General features: G+C 45.7%; 1 protein-coding gene across 2 annotated transcripts in view; it reads right to left on the bottom strand.

Moving 5' to 3' along the window:
- The window catches only part of LOC141114454 (uncharacterized), an 88,309-nt gene extending 77,112 nt beyond the window's left edge, over nt 1-11,197 (bottom strand). Inside the window, exons 1-2 of one of the 2 annotated variants that reach the window (XM_073608134.1) lie at nt 10,980-11,197; nt 5,215-5,331 (exon numbers count right to left, since the gene is read on the bottom strand). In XM_073608134.1, the coding sequence (XP_073464235.1) occupies nt 5,215-5,331; nt 10,980-11,016 (154 nt within the window). In that variant the 5' untranslated portion in view covers nt 11,017-11,197. The remainder of the gene's footprint in view (nt 1-5,214; nt 5,332-10,979) is intronic. The other variant, XM_073608135.1, reaches the window with a different exon arrangement.
- Between the last annotated feature and the right edge of the window lie 11,751 nt (nt 11,198-22,948).

Raw genomic sequence — 22,948 nt, 5'->3', positions numbered from 1 at the left:
TCAGCGGTAAGGTGCATATTACTGCTGACTCATGGTCCAGCAGGCATGGACAGGGACGTTACCGAAGTTTCACCGCGCATTGGGTGACTCTGCTGGCAGCTGGGAAGGATGCAGGACAAGGTGCAGTAGTGTTGGAGGTTGTTCCGCCACCACGCCTCCAAAATGCCACTACTAATGATTGTGACACACCTCTCTCCTCCACCCCCTCCTCTTCTTCCTCCATGGCCTCTTCCTGTGCTTTGCCCTCGGAACCAGTAGTGCTCCTTAGCCATTCAAGGGGCTACACAAGTATGCAGGCCAAAAGATGCCATGCGGTGCTTGAGCTGGTGTGCTTGGGGGACAGGAGCCACACTGGGGCAGAGGTTCTGTCAGTTCTGCAGGGGCAGGTTCAGAGGTGGTTGACGCCACGCCAACTTAAGGCAGGAATGGTGGTTTGCGACAATGGCACCAACCTCCTCTCTGCCCTCCGACAGGGACAAATGACCCATGTGCCCTGTTTGGCTCACTTCCTTATCTTGGTGGTGCAGCGGTTCTTGGGCAGGTACCCGGGCTTACAGGATGTCCTGAGGCAGGCCAGGAAAGTCTGTGTGCATTTCCGCCGGTCATATAATGCCAGTGCTCGGCTGGCAGACCTCCAAAAAGGAGTTTAACCTGCCCAAGGACCGCCTAATCTGTGACATGCCCACCAGGTGGAACCCAATGTTGGCCATGCTGCAGCGGCTGCACACGCAGTAGAGGGCCATCAAGGAGTACCTGCGCGACTATGGCACCAGGACAGGGTCAGGGGAGCTTGTTTTTTTTCCCCACACCAGTGGGCCATGATCAGGGATGCATGCACTGCCCTGTCACCATTTGAGGAGGCCACGAGGATGGTGAGCAGTGACAGCGCATGCATCAGTGACACTGTCCCCCTTGTCCACCTGTTGGAGCACACGCTGCGTGGAATAATGGACAGGGCACTTGAGGCAGAACAGAGACAGGAAGAGGAGGACTTCCTTAGCCCTCAAGGCCCCCTTTATCCAGACAGTGTTCCTGTGTGCCCGCCGATCACACAGGAAGAGGAGGAGGAGGAGGAGGAGGAGGAGGAGGAGGAGGAGGAGGAGGATTGTGTCAGTATGGAGGTGGAGCCTGGCACTCAGCATCAGCAGCAGTCTTTAAGGGATCAGTTCCAAGAAACACATGGACTTGTACGTGGCTGGGAGGAGGTGGCTGCGGACCATGTCGTCCTTAGTGACCCAGAGGACTCCGGACCGAATGCCTCAGCAAACCTACGCTGCATGGCCTCCCTGATCCTTCAAAGCCTGCGTAAGGATCCTCGTATTCGTGGTATCAAGGAGAAGGACCAATACTGGCTTGCAACTTTCCTTGATCCACGTTACAAGGGTAAGGTTGTGGACCTTATCTTGCCGTCGCAGAGGGAGCAGAGGATGAAACATCTTTGGGAGGCCTTGCAGAAAGGTCTGTGCAATGCGTTCCCAGAGACTGGGAGGTTACAAACTCCTGTTTCTGGACAACGTGTTGCTGAGGCTTCGGTCAGTCAAAGAAGGAGCGGTGGAGAAGGTGGCCGTCTGACCGATGCGTTCAGACAATTTTTTAGTCCGCAGCCCCAAGGTATGATTGGTTCCAGCAACCATCGCCAGCGTCTGTTTTACATGGTGCAGGAATACCTAGGGGCAAGATCTGACTTGGACACCTTCCCCACCGAAAATCCTCTGGGTTACTGGGTCTTGAGGATGGATCACTGGCCAGAGCTTGCACAGTATGCAATTGAGCTACTGGCCTGTCCTGCATCCAGCGTTCTTTCGGAACGCACATTCAGTGTTGCTGGAGGCTTTGTAACCGATCACAGGGTGCGTCTGTCCACCGACTCGGTCGATCGACTGACCTTCATAAAAATGAATCAGTCTTGGATCACCACCAGCTACCAAGCACCTGATGCTGATGTAACCGAATAATTTTTTTTGAAATCTCAGATCCCTTCAAAGACTGCCTATGTTGATGCTGAGTGACTATCCTGAGTAATTATCCTCTTCCTCCTCAATGATCACGCTGATAGCTTGTAAGAACATTTTTGGTCCTGGGCGCCGCCACCAGTGCCTAAGGCACAATTTTTCAGCCCCTGTTTAACAGGGGCGTGTAATTACAATTTTTGATGCAATACTTTGCAGCAGGGCTCGTTTCTGCGTTCCAACTAGAGTATCTGTGAGGGGTTACAGTGTTGTGGCACCAGCACCAGTGCCTAAGGCCCAATTTTTCAGCCCCTGTTCAACAGGGACATGTAATTACAATTCTTGATCTAATATTTCACAGCAGGGCCCTTTTCTGCGCCCACCAAGAGCAAGTGAGGACTTACAGTGTTGTGGCACCAGCACCACCACCAAAGGCCCAATTTTTCTGCCCCTGTTCAACAGGGGCATGTAATTACAATTCTTGATCTAATATTTCACAGCAGGGCCCTGTGAGGGCTTACAGTGTATTGGCCACAACAACACCTAAGGCCCAAATTTCTGCTGAGCAGGCCCCTACTTTCAAACATCCAACTTACAAACGACTCCTACTTGCAAACAGAAGGAGACAACAGGAAGTGAGATGAAATCTACCCCTAAAAAGGGAAATTCTCTCCTGTAAGAGTTAATATGGGAAAAACATTTCTCCTTTCCACTGATGCTTTATCACCAATCCTTGTTTCACAAAAAAACCCAAATTTTCAAAAAACATTTGTCATTGGGACAAAAAGTGAGGTGAAATCTTCTGAAGAGGAGCACAGGCAGCAAAACAAATGTCACAGGGGCGATAACCCTTCCCTATGTTTTCCAAAAAGCTTAAAATAGAAGCTGGAGCTAAACCCGTTCAAAATGTACCAGCTCAAAATTACAAACAACAACAACAAACCTACAGTCCCTGTGTTGTTTGCACCGCCTGTATACTGCTGTTCAGAGTATAAAGGGCCTTTCCTTAATTTGGGTGCGGGGTTCCCCTTAATATCCATACAGGACCCAAAGGGCCTGGTAATGGACTGGGGGGTACCCATGCAGTTTGTCTCACTGATTTTCATCCATTGCCAGGACCCGACATTACATTAAAGCGACAAGCAGTTTTAAATGACTTTTTTTCCTTTAAAAATGTAATTTTGTGCAGGGACTGTTCTAAGCACGGGAAACACGCGCCACTTTACAGGCATACTATAGACACCCCCCAGGTACAATATTTAAAGGAATATTTCACCTTTTTTTTTTTTTTTTTTTTTTACTTTAAGCATCATTAAAATCACTGCTCCCGAAAAAACGTCCGTTTTTAAAAGTTTTTTTTGCATTGATACATGACCCGGGTCCCCAAACCCTTTTTAGGACAATATCATGCAAATTAGCCTTTAAAATGAGCACTTTTGATTTCGAACGTTCGAGTCCCATAGACGTCAATGGGGTTCTAACATTCGTGCAAATTTTTGGTCCGTTCGCAGGTTCTGGTGCGAACCGAACCGGGGGGTGTTCGGCTCATCCCTAGTCCTGGCGATCAATCACTGGGCGCGACCCGGGGATTGGCTTGTGCTATAACAAAATCACACGCCCCTTACCCGGGAGCGCCGATTATGTATCAGATATGTGAGCCAGCGCACAGCGGCCGCTCTGCCACAATAAATGTACGCGGAATGGCTGTTATATGGTTAAAGTGTTTATAGAGTTCAATTGCTCAAGATGAAATTTGCACACAGAACTGTCCTAGGAAAGACTCATCTCTTATCTAACTACTCAATGCAAAGTTTCAACTGGAGGGGCCAGCCTGAAAGGCAGTTAATGCTATGCTGTCTTTTTAGCTGAGAGGGCTCTGGGAATCATGTGTCATTTGTTAAAGTAGTTGACAAATGAAAGGTTTCTATCCTAATGCATTCTCTGTATTAGCGCAAAAAACCTTCCAAGATTAACTCCCCCCAGCCGCCCTAAACACCTGCATGAGCTTGATCTTGATCCAGCACTGTGCCTGAGAGCCGTATCGCTGCCCTCTCTCTCCCCACTGGACATGGAGGCAGCGATGGGAAACATTGGCTGCTGCTGTCAATCAAATCCAGTGAGGAAGGAGTGGGGAGCGGGGCCAAGTCACGTTATGTGTGTGTCAATAGATGCAGAGCCCGGTTCAGGATTGAGCCTGCATGTCTGCCCCCATAGCAAGCACTTGCTATAGGGGAAGACACTGAAGAGGAGGAGCACTGGCGGAGGACCCGAGAAAAGGAAGCTCGGGGCCAATCCTTGCGATACCATTGGTAGGTATAGCATGTTTGTTACTTTACTAAAAAAAAAAAAAAAATGCTTTTTGCAACCCTTTAAATGTTTATTTGTAAAAGAATGTGTGCATACAACAGATATTAACTTCCTCCTGCATGCATCTATGTGGCCTCTCAGCGGGTGGGCTTTAACACAGAGCGGCCGCATATATGCGTAGACAGTTTGCCCAGCTCCCAGCACAGTAACTAAACTGTCACAGGTTGCTCCTGATGCATACTTGTGATTGGGAGCTTTCAATCATGTGACAGCCAATCACAGCAGTCGCATAAATGGAATGCCCACCTCTAGGCATTTAAATCCACTTAAAGCAGGGGTCGGCAACCTATGGCCCGGGTGCCGCACCCAGCTCGCCGCCGCTAAATGTCTGACTCGTCAATGCACGTGATGAATGCACCCGGTCCGTGAACATTTTAACCCCTTCACGCCGACCTACACAAATATGTGGCTTAGGCTTGAAGGGGTTGTACCGGGGGGATGCCTGCAGCTGCACGCATCATCCCGTTACCGGTTTTTAGAGCCGGCGTTTAGCTTTCTTGGGATAACAACCGATACGGTTAAGGAAGCCGCTCAGCTGTTATTCCAAGCAGCAGGAGGAGATTTCCCCTCCTCCCGCCACCTTCCGCGGCTCGTCCTGGCACTCCCGTCCCACCAGGAGGCTCGAGTGACCAGCCGGCACGTCCACCAATCAGGTCTCGGATCTGTCCTGACATCACTTCCGGTTTACAGAAGACTTGCTCAGCATGGGCACCATTCACAGAATGCCCTGTATTTTTCTTATTGAATGCAGGGCATTCTCTGATTGGACAAGGTGGCGATTGTGACATCACCACCCCCGCCTCATCCAATCAGAGAGCACCTTGTGCAGAATTATAAACAGGAATGCTATATTTTAGGATGAAGGGCTAATTCTAAGGTAGATCTGTCATAGACTTACTCTTACTCTTTATTCCTTTACGCAGGATCATCTCAATGACATCGCACAGGGGAGTCACACATGGGGAATCATCTGTGATCGGATCGGAACCAGCCTCCTGCAGTTCAAGGACGCACACTGCGAAGAAAACCCATTTATTATACATCTAGAAAAATTATTGGCTGCTAAACAATAGAAGTAATAGTGCTGAGCTTTCACGGTGTAATTCCTGAAACCTTCCATCAGATCGCAGTAAAAAAAATGGCTAGAACAGCCCAGAGCAATCGGTCACTCGCTGTCCATCACAAAGTGGCAAACTGCTGTAAAAAACTATATGCAACCACTACAGTGCCAATTCATTTCCATCGCAGTTTTAATTTTCAAACCATAGCAGCCAGTAGTATTTTTTTTTTTTTTTTTTTACAATACATTTCTTTTTTTTTTTTAAAAAGTATAAAAGTACAAAAACAATACAAATACAAAAAAAAAAAAAATGAAACAAAACCATATAACATGGGGAGCTCAGTAGATCAAAAGGTATACAGAGTGGACATGTGAGAGATAGTCCAACATAAAGCAGGATAAACAACTAAATAGTGATGGACACATGATGAGCAGTACTGTGTATGTGTGGGAAGGGGTTGGGAAAAAAAAAAAAAAAAAAAAAGAGGGGTGGGAGAGGGAGCCAGTAGCACGCCTACCTCTATGCTGAACATACCCATGAAGGCGGGGCCAGTGCAAGGATTTTTGTCTACTTGCTTCCCCCTCCCCCCTTAGCATCCTCCCGCCACCCCCTCCACAACGGCAGTACTGGAGCCGTTTTTTTTTTTTTTTTATTTTTTTGTCGACATGTTTTAAAAATCATTTTAAGCCTGAAGGATTATCTAAAACCCCCAAAATATTTTTTTATTTTTATTTTTTGAAAGCAGATACCCTGGAGAATAAAACGGTTGTTCTAATTTTTTATGTTATACGACATTAGCACAACATTTCTGTAAAAAATACAATAAAGTTCATTTCTGGGCACACAAATGCAATTTATTACCTTTTTTTTTTTTTTGATAAAATATAAAAAGATGAGGTTGTGCCGAGTAAATGGATAGCCATGTCAAACCTTAAAATTGCATGCACCTGCAACGCTTTAAAAAGCCCCTACAGGTTTTCAGTTTAGAGTTACGCAGGAACACTGCGTAACTAACTCTAAAAAAAAAAACTCTAAAATTATTACGATCACTGCTGATATACAACATACATAGGACAAATCGCTGTTTTCTTACGAAGGTGCCCCAATGCATGCATTTTTTGAGGGGGGGGGGGGGCTAAAAAAAAATGTTATAGGTCTCCTTATATATTTATGGTTTAAATTGTATTTATTTTTACATAACTATTATTGCTATTACACAGAAGACCAATAGCCCCCTATGTGATGGCATGTTGGTGAAAGGTTTCTTTATGGAGACGCCCGGTGTTTTAGACCCTGGATGTCTTCCCTCTAATCCACTGCAGCTGATGGAACATCCAGGAAATGACATCTCTGGTCCAGGAAATGACATCTCCGGTCCAGGAAGTGACATCATACACGTCACCTCCTGGTCTGTGTACAGGAGGGAGGCAGAGCAGATGGAGGTCTGCTGAGCTCCTGCCGCTCTCTCCAGCAACACTTGCCATGACAGCGCCGGGCCCCGCAGGTGGGACATGGCAGGGGAGGGAAGGTGGCACATTGCGCCAGTGGTCATGGAAGTAATAGGTGACTTTACAGCCCCTTGTATCACTTCCACATGAAAGCTGACAGTCGGCTTTACTAAAGTACACACAGTACAGTGTGAAAAATAAAAAATACCCATCTGCAGCACTGTAGTGGCTGGGGATTCGGATTTTACCGCCCCCTATCCTGGCGCCCTTAGGCAGCTGCTTGAGCTGCCTCATGGTAGTGCCACCCCTGCCTGAAGGAAGGCTGTGCGGTTATGTGACTGCAAATAAAAGCTTACAAAAAGCAAATTTTTCACAAAACTAAGGCCGAGTTTACTTTTGCGGCAGCCCCTGCCACCCCCTCTGAAAAGTGATCTATGGTGGATTGTTTTGCAGAGGGCAGTTGACAGGTGGCTACATTTTGCCTCTTCACTGCCAGCATAGGTGTGCACCCCAAAACTCAAACACACATGACTTTTTCTGCAGCCTCAGCTGCACGGAGCGGTGAATGAATGGGAGGTGCTCTGTGCTGATTGGCTTTCTGCTCATTCAAGAACAGAAGCATAGAAACCACAGTTTACTATGCTTCAGTTATGAATGAACAGAGTGAGTGACTGTGTTCATTAAAAAAAAAGGAAGGCACTGGTAAATTACATATTTACTGGCCCCTTCCCCCACTCTCCATCCGCAAACATCCCCCACAGCAGCTGGGGGAAGAGGAGAGAAGCCAGTAGCACTGCAGGGCTGGGGGAAACTCGGGAAGTAGGGGGAATCGGCACCGCACGTAGTGATTAGGGTGTGCCCAGGCACACCTGGCACACCCCCCTGCGCATGCCTAGGAGTGCCTGTTTTTAGCCCTTTCAAGCCTGCGCTGCAACCACACACAATGCACGCATTCACTTGAATGGGTCGTGTTTGGCAGCAGTAATGCCCGCAAATGCAACAGCGGGTATCATTTTTTCCATATAGCAAAGCATCACGCCTGCAGCAAGCGTACAACCTATCTGGCTGCCATTGCAGCTTAAGAGGTGATACGATTGCAGCTCAACCACCAGTTTTTACTGCCCCTGACCACAAGTGTAAACGAGCCCTGGGTGTGATATTAGGGTAGATCAGAATCTGGTGCAGCTGTGCATGGTAGCCAGCTTCTAACTGCAGCTTGTTTAATTGAGCTTTGACAATAAAATCCGGAAGCGGATTGGTTACTATGCAGAGTTATACCAGATTGTGAACTCTTCAGTTTTAGTAAATAACCCCCATTGGAACACAATGAACATTTCCTTTATTTCCATGTGCTTTTAGTGTTGTTTCTTTAGGTAAAGGTTAGTGCTGCTTCTCGCTTCCTTTACAGTAATGCCCCATGCAGGAAGTGTCGGCTCTGGACAGCAGTGCCCTGTGTATTTAATCAGATCACCATTTACCTTTTTTTTTTTTCTTGTTTTAACTGTATTGAAATGTCACAGGGGGACATGCCATTCATTTCTATGTACAGCAGCTAAGTTGCGGTGTGTAGAAACAGAGCTATGGGCGAGTTGCAGTGCAGAACAGAAAAACACACCTCTATTTCATAGAGCGAAAGAAAAACCCACATTTTGGGTTGTCACCAGAACAGGAAGAGGGGAAATCTTCCAATGGGGACACTAGTTCAGGGATTCCCTCACTTTGGAAAGATTTCCTTTCACTTCCTGTTTTGGCTATGGGACAGGAAGTGAAGGGAAATCACCCCAATGGGACATAGATGGCAAAAACCTGACAGGGATTATAACTCTCCCTTATTCTATCCAAAAAAAAAAAAAGTTGTGCCTCAAGTTCTATTTTAATAGCTATATACACACACACACACACACACACACACACACACTCTGACACTTCTGGCGCATGTGCACCATGGGGGCAGCTCACCTCCACTGTGACAACACACAGCGGAAGCCGACCAGTGGGTGTACAGTTCCTGAAGTCCTCCGGCACCCACCGATTGTTAGGCAGAGCGGTGGTCTGCCTATGTAAACAAGGCAGATCGCCATTCTGACAGGGCTGAAGGGATGGAATTTGTGTCCCTGCAAAGCAGGAAATAAATCCCATCTCTTCCCCTAGTAAAAGCACCCCACACAGTATAGTAAAACACTGGCTAGGCACACAGTTAACCCTTTGATCGCCTCTGATGGTAACCCCTTCCCAGCCAGTGTCATTAGTACAGCGACAGTGCATATTTTTAGCACTGATCACTATTAGTGTCACTGGTCTCCAAAAAGTGACAAAAGTGTCAGAATGTCCACCGCAATGTCACAGTCCTGCTAGAAGTCACTGATTGCCACCATTACTAATAAAAAAAAAAAAAAAAAAAAAAAAATCGAAATAAAAATATCTCATAGTTTGTAAACGTGATAACTTTCGCGCAAGCCAATCAATATACGCTTATTGGGGTCTTTTTTACCAAAAAAAATGTAGCAGAATACATATCGGCCTAAATTAATGAAGAAATTAGATTTTTTTCATTTTTTTTATTGGATGTGTAAAAAATATTATTTTTTATTTTTCAAAATGGTTGGTTGATTTTTGTTTATAGGGCAACAAATAAAAACTGCAGGAGGTGCTTAAATACCACCAAAAGAAAGCTCTATTTGTGGTGGGAAAAAAGGACATAAATTTGATTTGGGTACAGCGTCGTCCGACCACGCCATTGTCAGTTAAATTAACGCAGTGCCGTATCGCAAAAAAATGGCCTGATCATTAATTGGGGTGTAAAACCTTCCGGCGGTCAAGTGGTTAAAGTGTTATTAAAGGTTTGGTTTTCATTTTTTTTTCAGATCACAAACATGTCATTCTTATCTGGTTTTGCACAGAACGACCCAGATCCTTCTCTTCTTGGGCGCTCCTGGCCCCTCCCACCTGCCTAGTGCCCCCACAGCATGCAGCTTGCCATGAGGGCACCCGAGCCGCCGCTCCCTGTGTCCATTCTGGTGTTGAAGGAGGCGGCGGTATCGCCTTCTGAACACCTGTAAACCACAATCTGAAAAACGATCCACTGCAGAGCACTTTTCAGAGCCTGCCGCCCCTGTGTGAGAAGCTGGTGTGTTTTTATAGTGTAGTAAGTGAAGGGTTATTAATGAATTTGTGTTTAAAAAAAAAAAAAAGAAAAATTGGTACATCTTTCAGTGTTTGGTCTTAAGTTGGCCATACACTATACAATCTCCTTTAAGCAGAGATAGTCCCCTCTATAGTGACAGAGCCCCTGATGTCATCTGTCACCCCGCCCCCTGGTCCCCCTCTGTCATGTCACCCAACCCGCTTCTGTCATGTCACCCCGCCCCCTGGTCCCCCTCTGTCATGTCACCCCGCCCCCTGGTCCCCCTCTGTCATGTCACCCAACCCGCTTCTGTCATGTCACCCCGCCCCCTGGTCCCCCTCTGTCATGTCACCCCGCCCCCTGGTCCCCCTCTGTCATGTCACCCAACCCCCTTCTGTCATGTCACCCCCGCCCCCCTGGTTCCCCTCTGTCATGTCACCCCACCCACTTGTCCCCCTCTGTCATGTGTCCCCGCCCCCAGAGCCTCCTCTGTCATGTGTCTCCGCCCCCTCTGTCATGTCACCCCGCCCCCTCTAATCCCCCTCTTTCATGTCACCCCACCCCTAGGACCCCATCTGTCATGTCACCCCACCCCCTCTGTCATGTCACCCCGCCCCCTCAGTCATGTCACCCCGCCCCCTCAGTCATGTCACCCCGCCCCATCACCCCCATCTGTCATGTCACCCCACCCCCTGGTCCCCCTCTGTCAAGTATCCTTGCCCCCCTCTGTCATGTTTCCCCGCCCCCAGGGCCCCCACTGTCATGTCATTCCACCCCCCTCTGTCATGTCACCCCGCCTCCTGCTCCCCTCTGTCATGTTTCCCCCCCCCAGGGCCCCTGCTGTCATGTGTCCCTGTCTCCTTCTGTCATGTCACCCCCACCCCCTCTCCCCCTCTTCCCCTCTGTCATATGTCCCCACCCCCCTCTGTCATGTCACCCAGCCCCTTGGTCCCCCTCTGTCATGTGTCCCCGCCCCCCTCTGTCATGTTTCCCCGCCCCCAGGGCCCCCCTGCTCCCCCCATACACCGACCTTTCAGTGTGGCCAGCAGCGGCTCTCTTCCTGCCATCCTCCTCTGCCTGAGAGATCCCACTCACCCAGCCTGCAGACATAGGCTGAGCGCCAGTGCCGACCCCCCTCCTTCTCCCGTATAATGGAGTGATCCGAGGGGAGCTGTGATCAGAGTGGAGGTGGCCGAGGTGTGGTCAGTGCTGCACCTATATGGACCGCTCCATTGTCCCTCCCTCCCGGGGGGTGGAATAACTGCATTCCAGTGCAGGTGTGAGGCTGGGCTCATCCTCTGTGTACAGTGAGCTGTGATTACTAAGAGGTTGTCATCTTCATCTGGACTGACCGAGGATGAGGATGACAGCACATGAGGCTGCACTCTACATGCTCCAGAAACACACACAAAGCACATGTTCCAGAACACATGAAAAACACGCGTCATATACGCACGTCACATGAATGCGTTTTTCTGCGCATTGTGCGTTTGTCCACAACACCCATAATGGACCACCCTACATGCACCAAACACCCCAAAACAAGCTCTGCCAGACCGCCACCTTCTCAGGTGTGGAGCTCCATGTATGTTCCCAGCACGCAGTCTGCCGCACACGTCTGCTGGCCGCGTTTGGGGCGCCATAACACCTCCGCACACGTTCCCACAACACGCAACCTAATTGTCAACCACTTGCCCTCTGGAAGATTTACCCCCCCCCCTTCATGACCAGGCCATTTTTTGCGATACGGCACTGCGTTACCTTAACTGACAATTGCGCGGTTGCGCGACACTGTACCTAAATAAAATTGATGTCCTTTTTTCCCCACAAATAGAGCTTTCTTTTGGTGGTATTTGATCACCTCTGCGGTTTTTATTTTTTGCGCTATAAACAAAAAAAGAGCGACATAAAACACTGCTATAAAACATCCAATAAAAAAATTAACATTCTACATCAATTTAGGCCAATGTGTATTCTGATACATATTTTTGGTATAAAAAAAAATCCCAATAAGCGTATATTGATTGGTTTGCGCAAAATTTATTGCGTCTACAAATTAGGGGATATTTTTATTTATTTATTTTTATCTTTTTACTAGTAATGGCAGCGATCAGTGACTTATAGCAGGATCCAATATTGCTGCAGACATTCTGACTCTTATGCCCCGTACACACGGTCGGACTTTGTTCGGACATTCCGACAACAAAATCCTAGGATTTTTTCCGACGGATGTTGGCTCAAACTTGTCTTGCATACACACGGTCACACAAAGTTGTCGGAAAATCCGATCGTTCTAAACGCGGTGACGTAAAACACGTACGTCGGGACTATAAACGGGGCAGTGGCCAATAGCTTTCATCTCTTTATTTATTCTGAGCATGCGTGGCACTTTGTCCGTCGGATTTGTGTACACACGATCGGAATTTCCGACAACGGATTTTGTTGTCGGAAAATTTTATCTCCTGCTCTCCAACTTTGTGTGTCGGAAAATCCGATGGAAAATGTCCGATGGAGCCTACATACGGTCGGAATTTCCGACAACACGCTCCGATCGGACATTTTCCATCGGAAAATCCGACCGTGTGTACGGGGCATTACACTTTTTTGGGAACCAGTGACACTAATAATTATTAGTGCTAAAAAATGCACTGGCAGGGAAGGGGTTAACATCAGGGTTGATCAAAGGGTTAAATGTGTGCCTAGCGGAAGAGATAGAATGTATTCCTTGCTTTGCAGGGACAAAGATTCCATCCCTTCCCTCCTGTCAGAACAGCGATCTGCCTTGTATACATAGGCAGATTGCCGTTCTGTTTCTCTGCCTAACGATCGGCGGGTGCCGGAGGACATCGAGTACCGTTCACCTGCCGATCAGGTGTTCCACAATGCCTAATATCTAAAATGGCGCCAGAACTTCTTTTGGCACTTTTGTCACATGTTCATTCAAGTGAAGAGGCTGCCCTGTACATATGCGAATGGGGCCTTAGTGCTCATTCAATTTGTACTTTGCTCTTGAAGAGTGATCCAAATTCTAATCACTCTTCAGAGAGCATTTGACAGGCAGTGGGGAGGATTTGTATCACCTCTTCACCACCTGTTTTAACCCATAAATGCCAGACTACCATGCTGAAGTTGAAAGGTTTGCGCTTGCCCGCCTTGAGTGCACTTGAATGGTTGCAATTGTGTGCTTGCCTGCCAAATTGAAGGGTTGAATGGTTTGGGCTTGCCCACCAAAAGCAACAGGGGGTATAATTGCTGCTGTGGCCATGAAGCAAAAAGTCACGGCTGCAACATGTGTACACCCTTGGCTGAAAGACTGTTCACATCAATTCTGGTGCAGGAACTCTCCCAGAAATGTCAGTTTTCCCACACCACATGGAAATGCACTGCCGTCTGCAGATGCACACAGGTGCCATTCATTCTTAACTGCACCCCCACTCATCTAGAAAACTAGCCACTTCCCTATTGCACTATAGCCGAAAGTTGGGTAAAATGCGGCTCCAGATGACCCATGTGTCGTCTGGACACAGCTGATCACAGATCGCAGTAAAGGGCTAATAACAGCAGCCCTGTACCATGTGATCAGCTGGGCCCAATCACAGCTGGCCACATGTAAACAGATTTGCAGGTTATTGGCATTCATTTTCTCACATGCTGTCTCTGTGTGAGGAAAGGAGGGGCGATAACTGGGAAGGCTGACAGGGCACAGTGAGTACATTCTTTACACTGATAATCAATGCCCTGATTATCAGTGCAGCCCCATCAGTGTCAATCAGTGCAGCCTCATCGGTGCCTATTAATTCAGCCTCATCAGTGCCCTACAGTGCAGTCTCATCAGTGCCCATGAATGCAGCCTCATCAGTGCCCTACAGTGCAGTCTCATCAGTGCCCATTAATGCAGCCTCATCAGTGCCCTACAGTGCAGTCTCATCAGTGCCCATTAATGCAGCCTCATCAGTGCCCTACAGTGCAGTCTCATCAGTGCCCATTAATGCAGCCTCAACAGTGCCCTACAGTGCAGTCTCATCAATGTCCATTAATCCAGCCTCATCAGTGCCCAATAATGCAGACTCAACAGTGCCCATTAATGCAAACTCAACAGTGCCCATTAATGCAGACTCAACAGTGTCCATTAATGCAGCCCTATTAGTATTCTGCAGTGCAGCCATTTCATGTGCCCTACAGTGGAGTCTCATTAGTGCCCTACAGTGCAGCCTCATCAGTGCATATTAGTGCAGCCTTATCAGTGCCCATTAATGCAGCCTCATCAGTGCCCTACAGTGCAGCCATTTCATGTGCCCTACAGTGAAGCCTCATCAGTGCCCTACAGTGAAGCCTCATCAGTGGCCATTAATGCAGCATTATCAGTGCCCATTAGTGCAGCCTCATCAGTGTCCAATAATGCAGCCTCATCAGTGCCCTACAGTGCAGTCTCATCAGTGCCCATTAATGCAGCCTCATCAGTGCCCTACAGTGCAGTCTCATCAGTGCCCATTAATGCAGCCTCATTAGTGCCCTACAGTGCAGTCTCATCAGTGCCCATTAATGCAGCCTCATCAGTGCCCATTAATGCAGCCTCATCAGTGCCCTACAGTGCAGTCTCATCAGTGCCCATTAATGCAGCCTCATCAGTGCCCTACAGTGCAGTCTCATCAGTGCCCATTAATGCAGCTTCATCAGTGCCCTACAGTGTAGTCTCATCAGTGCCCATTAATGCAGCCTCATCAGTGCCCTACAGTGCAGTCTCATCAGTGCCCATTAATGCAGCCTCAACAGTGCCCTACAGTGCAGTCTCATCAATGTCCATTAATCCAGCCTCATCAGTGCCCAATAATGCAGACTCAACAGTGCCCATTAATGCAAACTCAACAGTGCCCATTAATGCAGACTCAACAGTGCCCATTAATGCAGCCCTATCAGTATTCTGCAGTGCAGACATTTCATGTGCCCTACAGTGGAGTCTCATTAGTGCCCTACAGTGCAGCCTCATCAGTGCCTATTAGTGCAGCCTTATCAGTGCCCATTAATGCAGCCTGATCAGTGCCCTACAGTGCAGCCATTTCATGTGCCCTACAGTGAAGCCTCATCAGTGCCCTACAGTGAAGCCTCATCAGTGGCCATTAATGCAGCATTATCAGTGTCCAATAATGCAGCCTCATCGGTGCCCATCAGTGCAGCTTCAATTGCCCATTAATGCAGCCTCATCAGTGCCCTTCAGTGCTGCCTATCAGTGCCCATCAGTAAAGAAGAAAAATTACTTATTTGCAAAATTTTATAACAGAAACTAAGAAAAACCTTTTTTTTCAAAATTTTCATTATTTATTTGTTTAGCAAAAAAAAAAAAAAAACACTAAAAGGAAAGCTCTATCTGTCAATTGGGTACAGTGTTGTATGACCGCGCAATTGTCATTCAAATTGTGAGAATGCTGAAAACTGAAAATTATCTTGGGCAGGAAGGGGGTAAAAGTGCCCGGTATTGAAGTGGTTAAGGTGTGTTCACAGCCACTATTCTATGTGGTTCTGTATGACCATGCGGATGCTACGGAGTGATTGTCATGCCTGACGTATTTTTGGAATTGATAGACTGCCAAAAATGCACTGCACGGGAATGCGGAAAAACACATGCACACGTATGCACCAATATGAAGTGAACCGGCCCTAAAAACATATCAGTGGTGACTTCCATATTTCTACCCTCACAAAGTAGAACTGAAGGAAAAACTTTTTTTTTCAGTTTGGATACTTAGGGCTCATTTAGACTTATGGTTGGGGGCTTTAAAAGCATGGGGTTAAGCTGCGTTTTTAGTGCTCCCTAACTGGCCCCCCTTAACTGGACGCTCATATGCTGCAGTCACTATTAGACATGTGCAATTTGTTTAGTTGCGAATTCGTTTTTTAACAAATTTTGACAAATTTGTTAATTCCAAAATTTCCGAATTTTTCAATTTCCGAATTTCGAATTTCCGAAGAAAAAAGCAAAAAAACGAATGAAACGAAAATGAACAAATTTTTTGTCAGTGCACATGTCTAGTCACTATGCTTTTCTTTGCACCCACAGCAAAAATGATCACTTCTGATGCATTCAACAGGTGGCACTGCCACCAAACACGACCCATTGAAATGAGTTGGGACAAACCACAAACGCCCCCAATTAGTGCACATTCATGTGGCATTTACAGGGTTAAAACAGGCAGAAGGGAGGTGTCATGATGCCTCTGAAAGTCATCTTAACGTGTATCACTTTTCAGAAACACAGCAGTTTAGATGAAGGTCTACACTTAAGCCTAATGCCCTGTACACACGATCGGACATTCCGACAACAAAATCCATCGGATTTATTTCCGACGGATGTTGGCTCAAACTTGTCTTGCACACACACGGTCACACAAAGTTGGTCGGAAATTCCGAATGTCAAGAACGCGGTGACGTACAACACGTACGACGAGCCGAGAAAAATGAAGTTTAATAGCCAGTGCGGCTCTTCTGCTTGATTCCGAGCATGCGTGGAACTTTGTGCGTCGTAATTGTGTACACACGATCGGAATTTATGCGAACGGATTTTGTTGTCGGAAAATTTTAGAGCCAGATCCCAAACTTTGTGTGTCGGAAATTCCGATGGAAAAAGTCCGATGGAGCCCACACACGGTCGGAATTTCCGACAACAAGCTCTGACCGCACATTTTCCACCGGAAAGTCCGATCGCGTGTACGGGGCATTAGGCTGCATTCACACCTCGGAGCTTTGAATCACAGGCAGATTTGTTGCGATTTTGCCAGTGATTTCCAAACAGCCAGGTGTGAATGACAAATCTCAGAATGCACATTTGAGATGCCATTCCTTTGAATGGCACCTAAAATCACGGTGTGGTTCTGTCGCGACTGTCACGCTCTTGAACTTTTTTGGGGCAACAAGCTTTACGCAATGGGGTTTGCCACGATTGCAGCGCAATTTACAATCACAGCAGAACCACCCAGTGATTTGAGGTGCCTTCCAAATGAATGGCATCTCAAATGTGCGCTCTGCAATTTGTCATTCCCACCTGGGTGCTTTGAAATCGCTGGCAGAATCATGGCAATTCTGCCCACGATTCAATATGCTGAGGTGTGAATGCAGCCTAAGGTGAGATTATAACCCCTGTCAGGCTTTTTTTTTGTCATACGTTCCCACTGAGGAGACTTCCATTCACTTCCTGTCCCATAGGCAAAACAGCAATTGAGGGAATTCCTAGTTGTTATAATAACTAGTGTCCCCATTTGAAGATTCCCCTCTGTTCCTGTTTTGGTGACAACCCAAAATTTCAGATTTTCTTTCACATTCACTGTCAGTGATAACAGTAAACAGGAATCTCCCTAATGGCCAGAACCTACCTACTATGTAAGTAGGTTTATTTTATTGCAGAAGAGACATTGCATCTCCCTGCGGCAATAAAGAGCCTGCCAGTTTTTAAGTTAAGACTTTAGTTCCACAATACAATCATATTAAGAAGAGAGAATTAGAGGACGTGCTGTTTTCTTCTATGGTGTTTGCATTGGGAGTGGTAGGAAGGTGTATGCTGTACATGAATGTCAGAGGTAACAGTCAGGGAAAGACTTGGCTCTGGTTGGGTTATCATGCATTCACTTTATTTTTAGATCCCGCTCCATAATTCACACTTCAAACACAAACATTAACCTACGTACAGCAGATGTAATATTATTAACCACATGACCTCCAGAGGATTCACCCTTCCTTCATGACCAGGCCATTTTTTGCGATGCAGCACTGCGTTTCTTTAACTGACAATTGTGCGGTTGTGTGGCGTTGCACTCAAATCAAATATAGTGAAGAAAAAATACCGCGCCAATCTAAAAAACCTAAACAAGCAGCCAACACTACAATCAGACAAATTGTGCAAAAATAATTAACAAAGTGTAGCGCTGATAATAAAACGTCTATGAAGACTAAATATGAATCATCTGAGATTAACGTCTCAGTTTACAAAAATTAGAATAATTAACAGAACCGCGCTAGTGGAGAGATATTTTATATAATCGTGATTAATCTACATCTAGATAAAATTACCATTATCAAAATGTCTCACAAATTGTGCCACGATTGAAACAACACAGTATATATTGAAACCAAAATATTAACATTTAAACACCATGTGTGACTAAATAAATAAAAATAAATACTTAATAAAAAATCGGTGAATATTGTGACTGTGATGCAAAAGTCCTTAGAACAAATGAATCCTCAAAAAGTGATAAAAAAGATGAGTCAGTGACTAATAGTGACTTCAATTAAAAAAAAAAAAAAAAAAAGTCCTTAAAACAGATGATTCCACAAGTAGTGATTGAAGGCTTAATCAGCAAACACCCAGTGAAAAGGATCCACCACCTATAATGATGTACGCTTACCAGAGGTAAGCTTTATTCAAGCTTATGTTAGAAATCCACTCTGCAGGGACACCACCATCGGTCTCAGCACAGGGGGAGGACAACCCGGAACTCTCCGTCCAAAGAAACCAAAACTCAGCAGGAGGAACCCAGGGAAATGAAAGACACATCCTCCATAGTGTGAGTCCGCATAGACAATTTATTAAATAAAAGTAATTGCACTTACATGGAAAGAACGAATTAAAAGCATGTATCGTAGGACAGCCAGCCGGCCTGCATGCACCCGTTCACAGTGGGATAGAAACGATGACGTCAGCGCGTCTGCCTTCCGACGTACGTTTCGTCCTATTGGACGTTGTCATACCACTACTATATCTTCATATTGGCTTTTGGAATTTACAAATGCAGCAATTTAGAAATCAGATGAAAGGTTTAGCACTGGGAAACACTTTTTGATAGATAAAAAATTACATTTTATATACAACTATATAGATCAGACCAAAATGAGGGACAAATGAGGAGGAATGAGGGACAGAGGGACATTGCTCCAAATCAGGGACAGTCCCTCAAAATCAGGAACAGTTGGGAGCTATGATTACATAGCAGTTGTAAGTCTAACATGTGAGATTTAGAAGCAATTATCAAACAGCCTAATGCACCGTACACGCGGTCGATGTTCTATGGGAGCTTGTTGTTGACCGTGTGTAGGCTTCATCGGACATTTTTCATCGGAATTTCTGACACACAAAATTTGAGTTCTGGATCTCAAATTTTCCGACAACAAAATCCGTTGTCGTAAATTCCGATCGTGTGTACACAATTCCGACGCACAAAGTTCCACGCATGCTCGGAATCAAGCAGAAGAGCAGCACTGGCTATTGAATGTCCTTTTTCTCGGCTCGTCGTACATGTTGTACGTCACCGCGTTCTTGACGCTCGGAATTTCCAACAAGATTTGTGTGACCGTGTGTATGCAAGACAAGTTTGAGCCAACATCCGTCAGAAAAAAAACATGGATTTTGTTGTCGGAATGTCAGATCGTGTGTACGGGGTATTAGTGGGGTGTGGGTCAGGAATTATGCACCCCCTGACCCACAAAAACCATCTATTTGTAACCCAATATACGCACTGCAAAGAAAGATTCAGGCCTTTAAATAACCTAGCTAAGCTTGCTCACCTCCACCCACCCAGTAAACAAAAAGGAGGTTTGGGACTTTAAATGAGGCTGTTGACTTGTTAAGGTTGGATAATAAGTAGACATATTTAATATGCATATATACATATATATTTGAGTACCGTATTTGCCGGCGTATAAGATGAACCCCCTAATCTTCCAGTTTTTGCCTATACTCACCATATAAGACGACCCCCCTTCCGAAGCTTCATATTTCCTTCTTCTTGCTGGAGCTGGAGCCATAACGTGCTGAGCCAATCACAGCGAACAATGTATTCTATTAATGAATACAAAGCCTGCTCGGATTGGCAGAGGCTATAACATCATCAGCCCGCGCCTCTTTGACTCTCAAAGCCAATCTGACTATATCTAGCCTGTAAAAAAAAACGTATAGCCTCACAGTGAAAAATAAGTAAAGTATATATCAATGGAATGTACCATCGTCCAAATTAGTTTAGAAGGATAATTTGGGAGTGTGGGTCCCACACCAGACTCACCAAGGAAAGAAAGGCAAGTGGACTATTGCGGTACATATAAAGGAGGTATAACTATATCGTACGAAACACTGGTAAAAATTTCACAAAATTTATTTATATAAAAATAGCAAAAAGACAACGAAACATATAATTTAAAAAGGTTCAGATGACATGATATTTCAACATGTTTCGCGGATTTACCGCTTCATCAGGACAATACATCTGTAAATATAGATAAGAATACAAAAATAAGTACCATGTAGAGGATTTTTACACAATTATGAAATGGGGAGGGTGAAAAATAGACCTACCTACCCAAGCCCAGGAGGGTGTGCAGCAATGAGGCAGCCCGGCTAGGTCTCCCCCAGCGATTGGGAAGGGGATATAAGACACCAGCTAGCATCTAAGTGAAATAGTATGGAAATGGGTGATCAGATGATCAATGTAAGTGTCAGTCATCTATAAGGGATGATAAAAGGGCACCACCACAATAAAAGGAGGAACATACCAACGTGTGGAAAAATGATGGTTGAGGATAGGAAGAAAGGGGAGATGAGTATAGATGGAGTGGAAGAAAAATGAGGAGGAGGGGGCATGGATTTCACTTAGATGCTAGCTGGTGTCTTATATCTCCTTCCCAATCGTATTGTCCTGATGAAGCGGTAAATCCGCGAAACATGTTGAAATATCATGTCATCTAAACCTTTTTAAATTATGTTTCGTTGTCTTTTTGCTATTTTTGTATAAATAAATTTTGTGAAATCTTATGAAATTTTTAGCAGCGTTTCGTATGATATAGTTATAACTCCTTTATATGTACCGCAATAGTCCACTTGCCTTTCTTTCCTATATGTAGCCTGCTCGGATTGGCAGAGGTTGTTACTCCAATCCGAGAAGGCTCTGTATTCATTAATAGAAGACATTGCTCGCCGGGATTGGCTCAGTGGTGTATACTGTATGTAGCCAAAGCTACATACAGTATTACCCCACATCCAGCGGGCATCAGGCGGCTGACATCCAGCGGGCGGCATTTTATACCCGGCATATAAGAAGACCCCCTTTTTTTTGCCCATTTTTTTTAAGTGTAAAAGGTCGTCTTATACGCCGGAAAATACGGTACATGATACAAAACATGTAAGCACATAACAATAAAGAATAAAAGTTTTTTTTCTTTGTTATACACTTGGAGACTTGCATCCCACAGGAATACTCTGCTCCTATGCACACACCTAAGATTATTTTGGTAGTCATCACCCCTGTTCACCATTTTTGATACACATGAAGATTGGCAATCTGTGCTCTGGGGACCCTGTTGTATGCGCCCTGTTTGGTACGTAGCTCTAGACTACCTCAGCTCCCGGGACAGCCATCCTTTCTGGCCCTGGCCCAACAGTCACTATACACCATCGTACTTCATTCCATATATTCTTGAGCATTCACCCCTAAAGGAAGTGTTCATAAACGAAACGCGTCAGCAATTTAGGATGCAGTCACATGCCTTTTAAAAGGAATCTATTCAAATATAACAGCTCCAATTAATAATGTCCATACAATCTTTTACCGAATTTACAATATTGCGATGTGTCGTCCACATGACATGTGTTCATACATGAATTTATACAACTTTACTAACAATTTTTATTCTTTATTGTTATGGGCTGTCAAGCCGACATGTATATATCTATGTGTGCATGTGTATGTGTATATATATATATATGAAATTACTTTTTTACATGTTTTGTATCATTGTCATGTACTCTAATATATATTTATGCCTATTAAATATGTTTACTTATTATACAACCTCAACAAGTCAACAGCCTCATTTAAAGTCCCAAACCTCCTTTTTGTTTACCTGAACCAGAGATGGAGGCACATATACCATGTGCTTCATTTAAAGTCTCAATACCCACCATATTCTACCCACCCAGTGAAGGACACACCCACCAGTGTAATTGATTCTGTCTCTTCATGTAGGCCTCAAGTGCTCACACTTGTTCTTCAAGAATACACACTCTTTACAAATGAAAGAATGCCTCAGCATTGATATCTGTGTAGGGTAAACCTCAAAATAACAAATGTCCAAGGCTCTGCCCATGATCAGTGATCCCAAAAATCTCCAAGTCAAACTTGTATGTTGTTGGGCATGTGGAGGTGTCCAAAACAGGAAACAACAACTTTGTGAGGACTACTTCACACAAATTGGTGACAAAGCACGTTTGTCATTCGTCATAAGCATACAACCTTAAAATATGTGTGCAGCATCACACCAGACTTAGACATCCATATCTGGGCCAGAACTCCCCAGTTCTAGATTTGTTGCAAACCCACACTTGCTTGATTTATAATGTGATTTCTTGGGGTTCCATTATGTGAAACCCATCAAAAATGTCATCACTGGTTAAAAAGAAACTTTAACACCAAAACATATAAACCTCTAGCCAGGTAGCAGGATTGAGATTTGAACTGCTAGGTGGAAGTACTAGCCTGTGAGCAGAGGCGGCTCTCTAATTAGGCAAAGTAGGCGGTCGCCTAAGGCCTCGCCCCCCCAGGGGCCTCGCCACCGCCTACTTTGCCTAAAGAACCGCCTCTGGCTATCCTCATACTACATCAGTCCCAGGTACAGTCAGCGGAGCTTCGTGCCACCTCATTCAGAGTACAGTCAGTCCGCCTCCTCTCTGCTTTGTAACACCCCGTCCTACCAGGGCACTGCCCAGTCTCCACCCCTTTCAAGAAAACTCCACTGGAACAGTAGGTGTCCTTTTCATCAGAACACCAGCAGACACACACCCAGAGACCGTCAACTGCCCCGCCCCGCCCTCCAGCAAATCCTGTCCGTCCTGCCCACCAGCAAATCCTGTCCGTCCTTTCAGCCGATATCTTGTGCAAGGGCACAGCTAGCACCTCAGCACAGGATCGCGGAGTCCACCCTCCTTCCAGGGCGGGGCTTCCGTGGTGGAGGCGGAGCCAATTC

The sequence above is a fragment of the Aquarana catesbeiana genome, linkage group LG12 (genome assembly GCF_042186555.1).
Source record: "Aquarana catesbeiana isolate 2022-GZ linkage group LG12, ASM4218655v1, whole genome shotgun sequence".
Taxonomy (NCBI): domain Eukaryota; kingdom Metazoa; phylum Chordata; class Amphibia; order Anura; family Ranidae; genus Aquarana; species Aquarana catesbeiana.
Note: the sequence above shows the minus strand (reverse complement) of the source record. Positions and strands in the feature narration are given on the sequence as shown.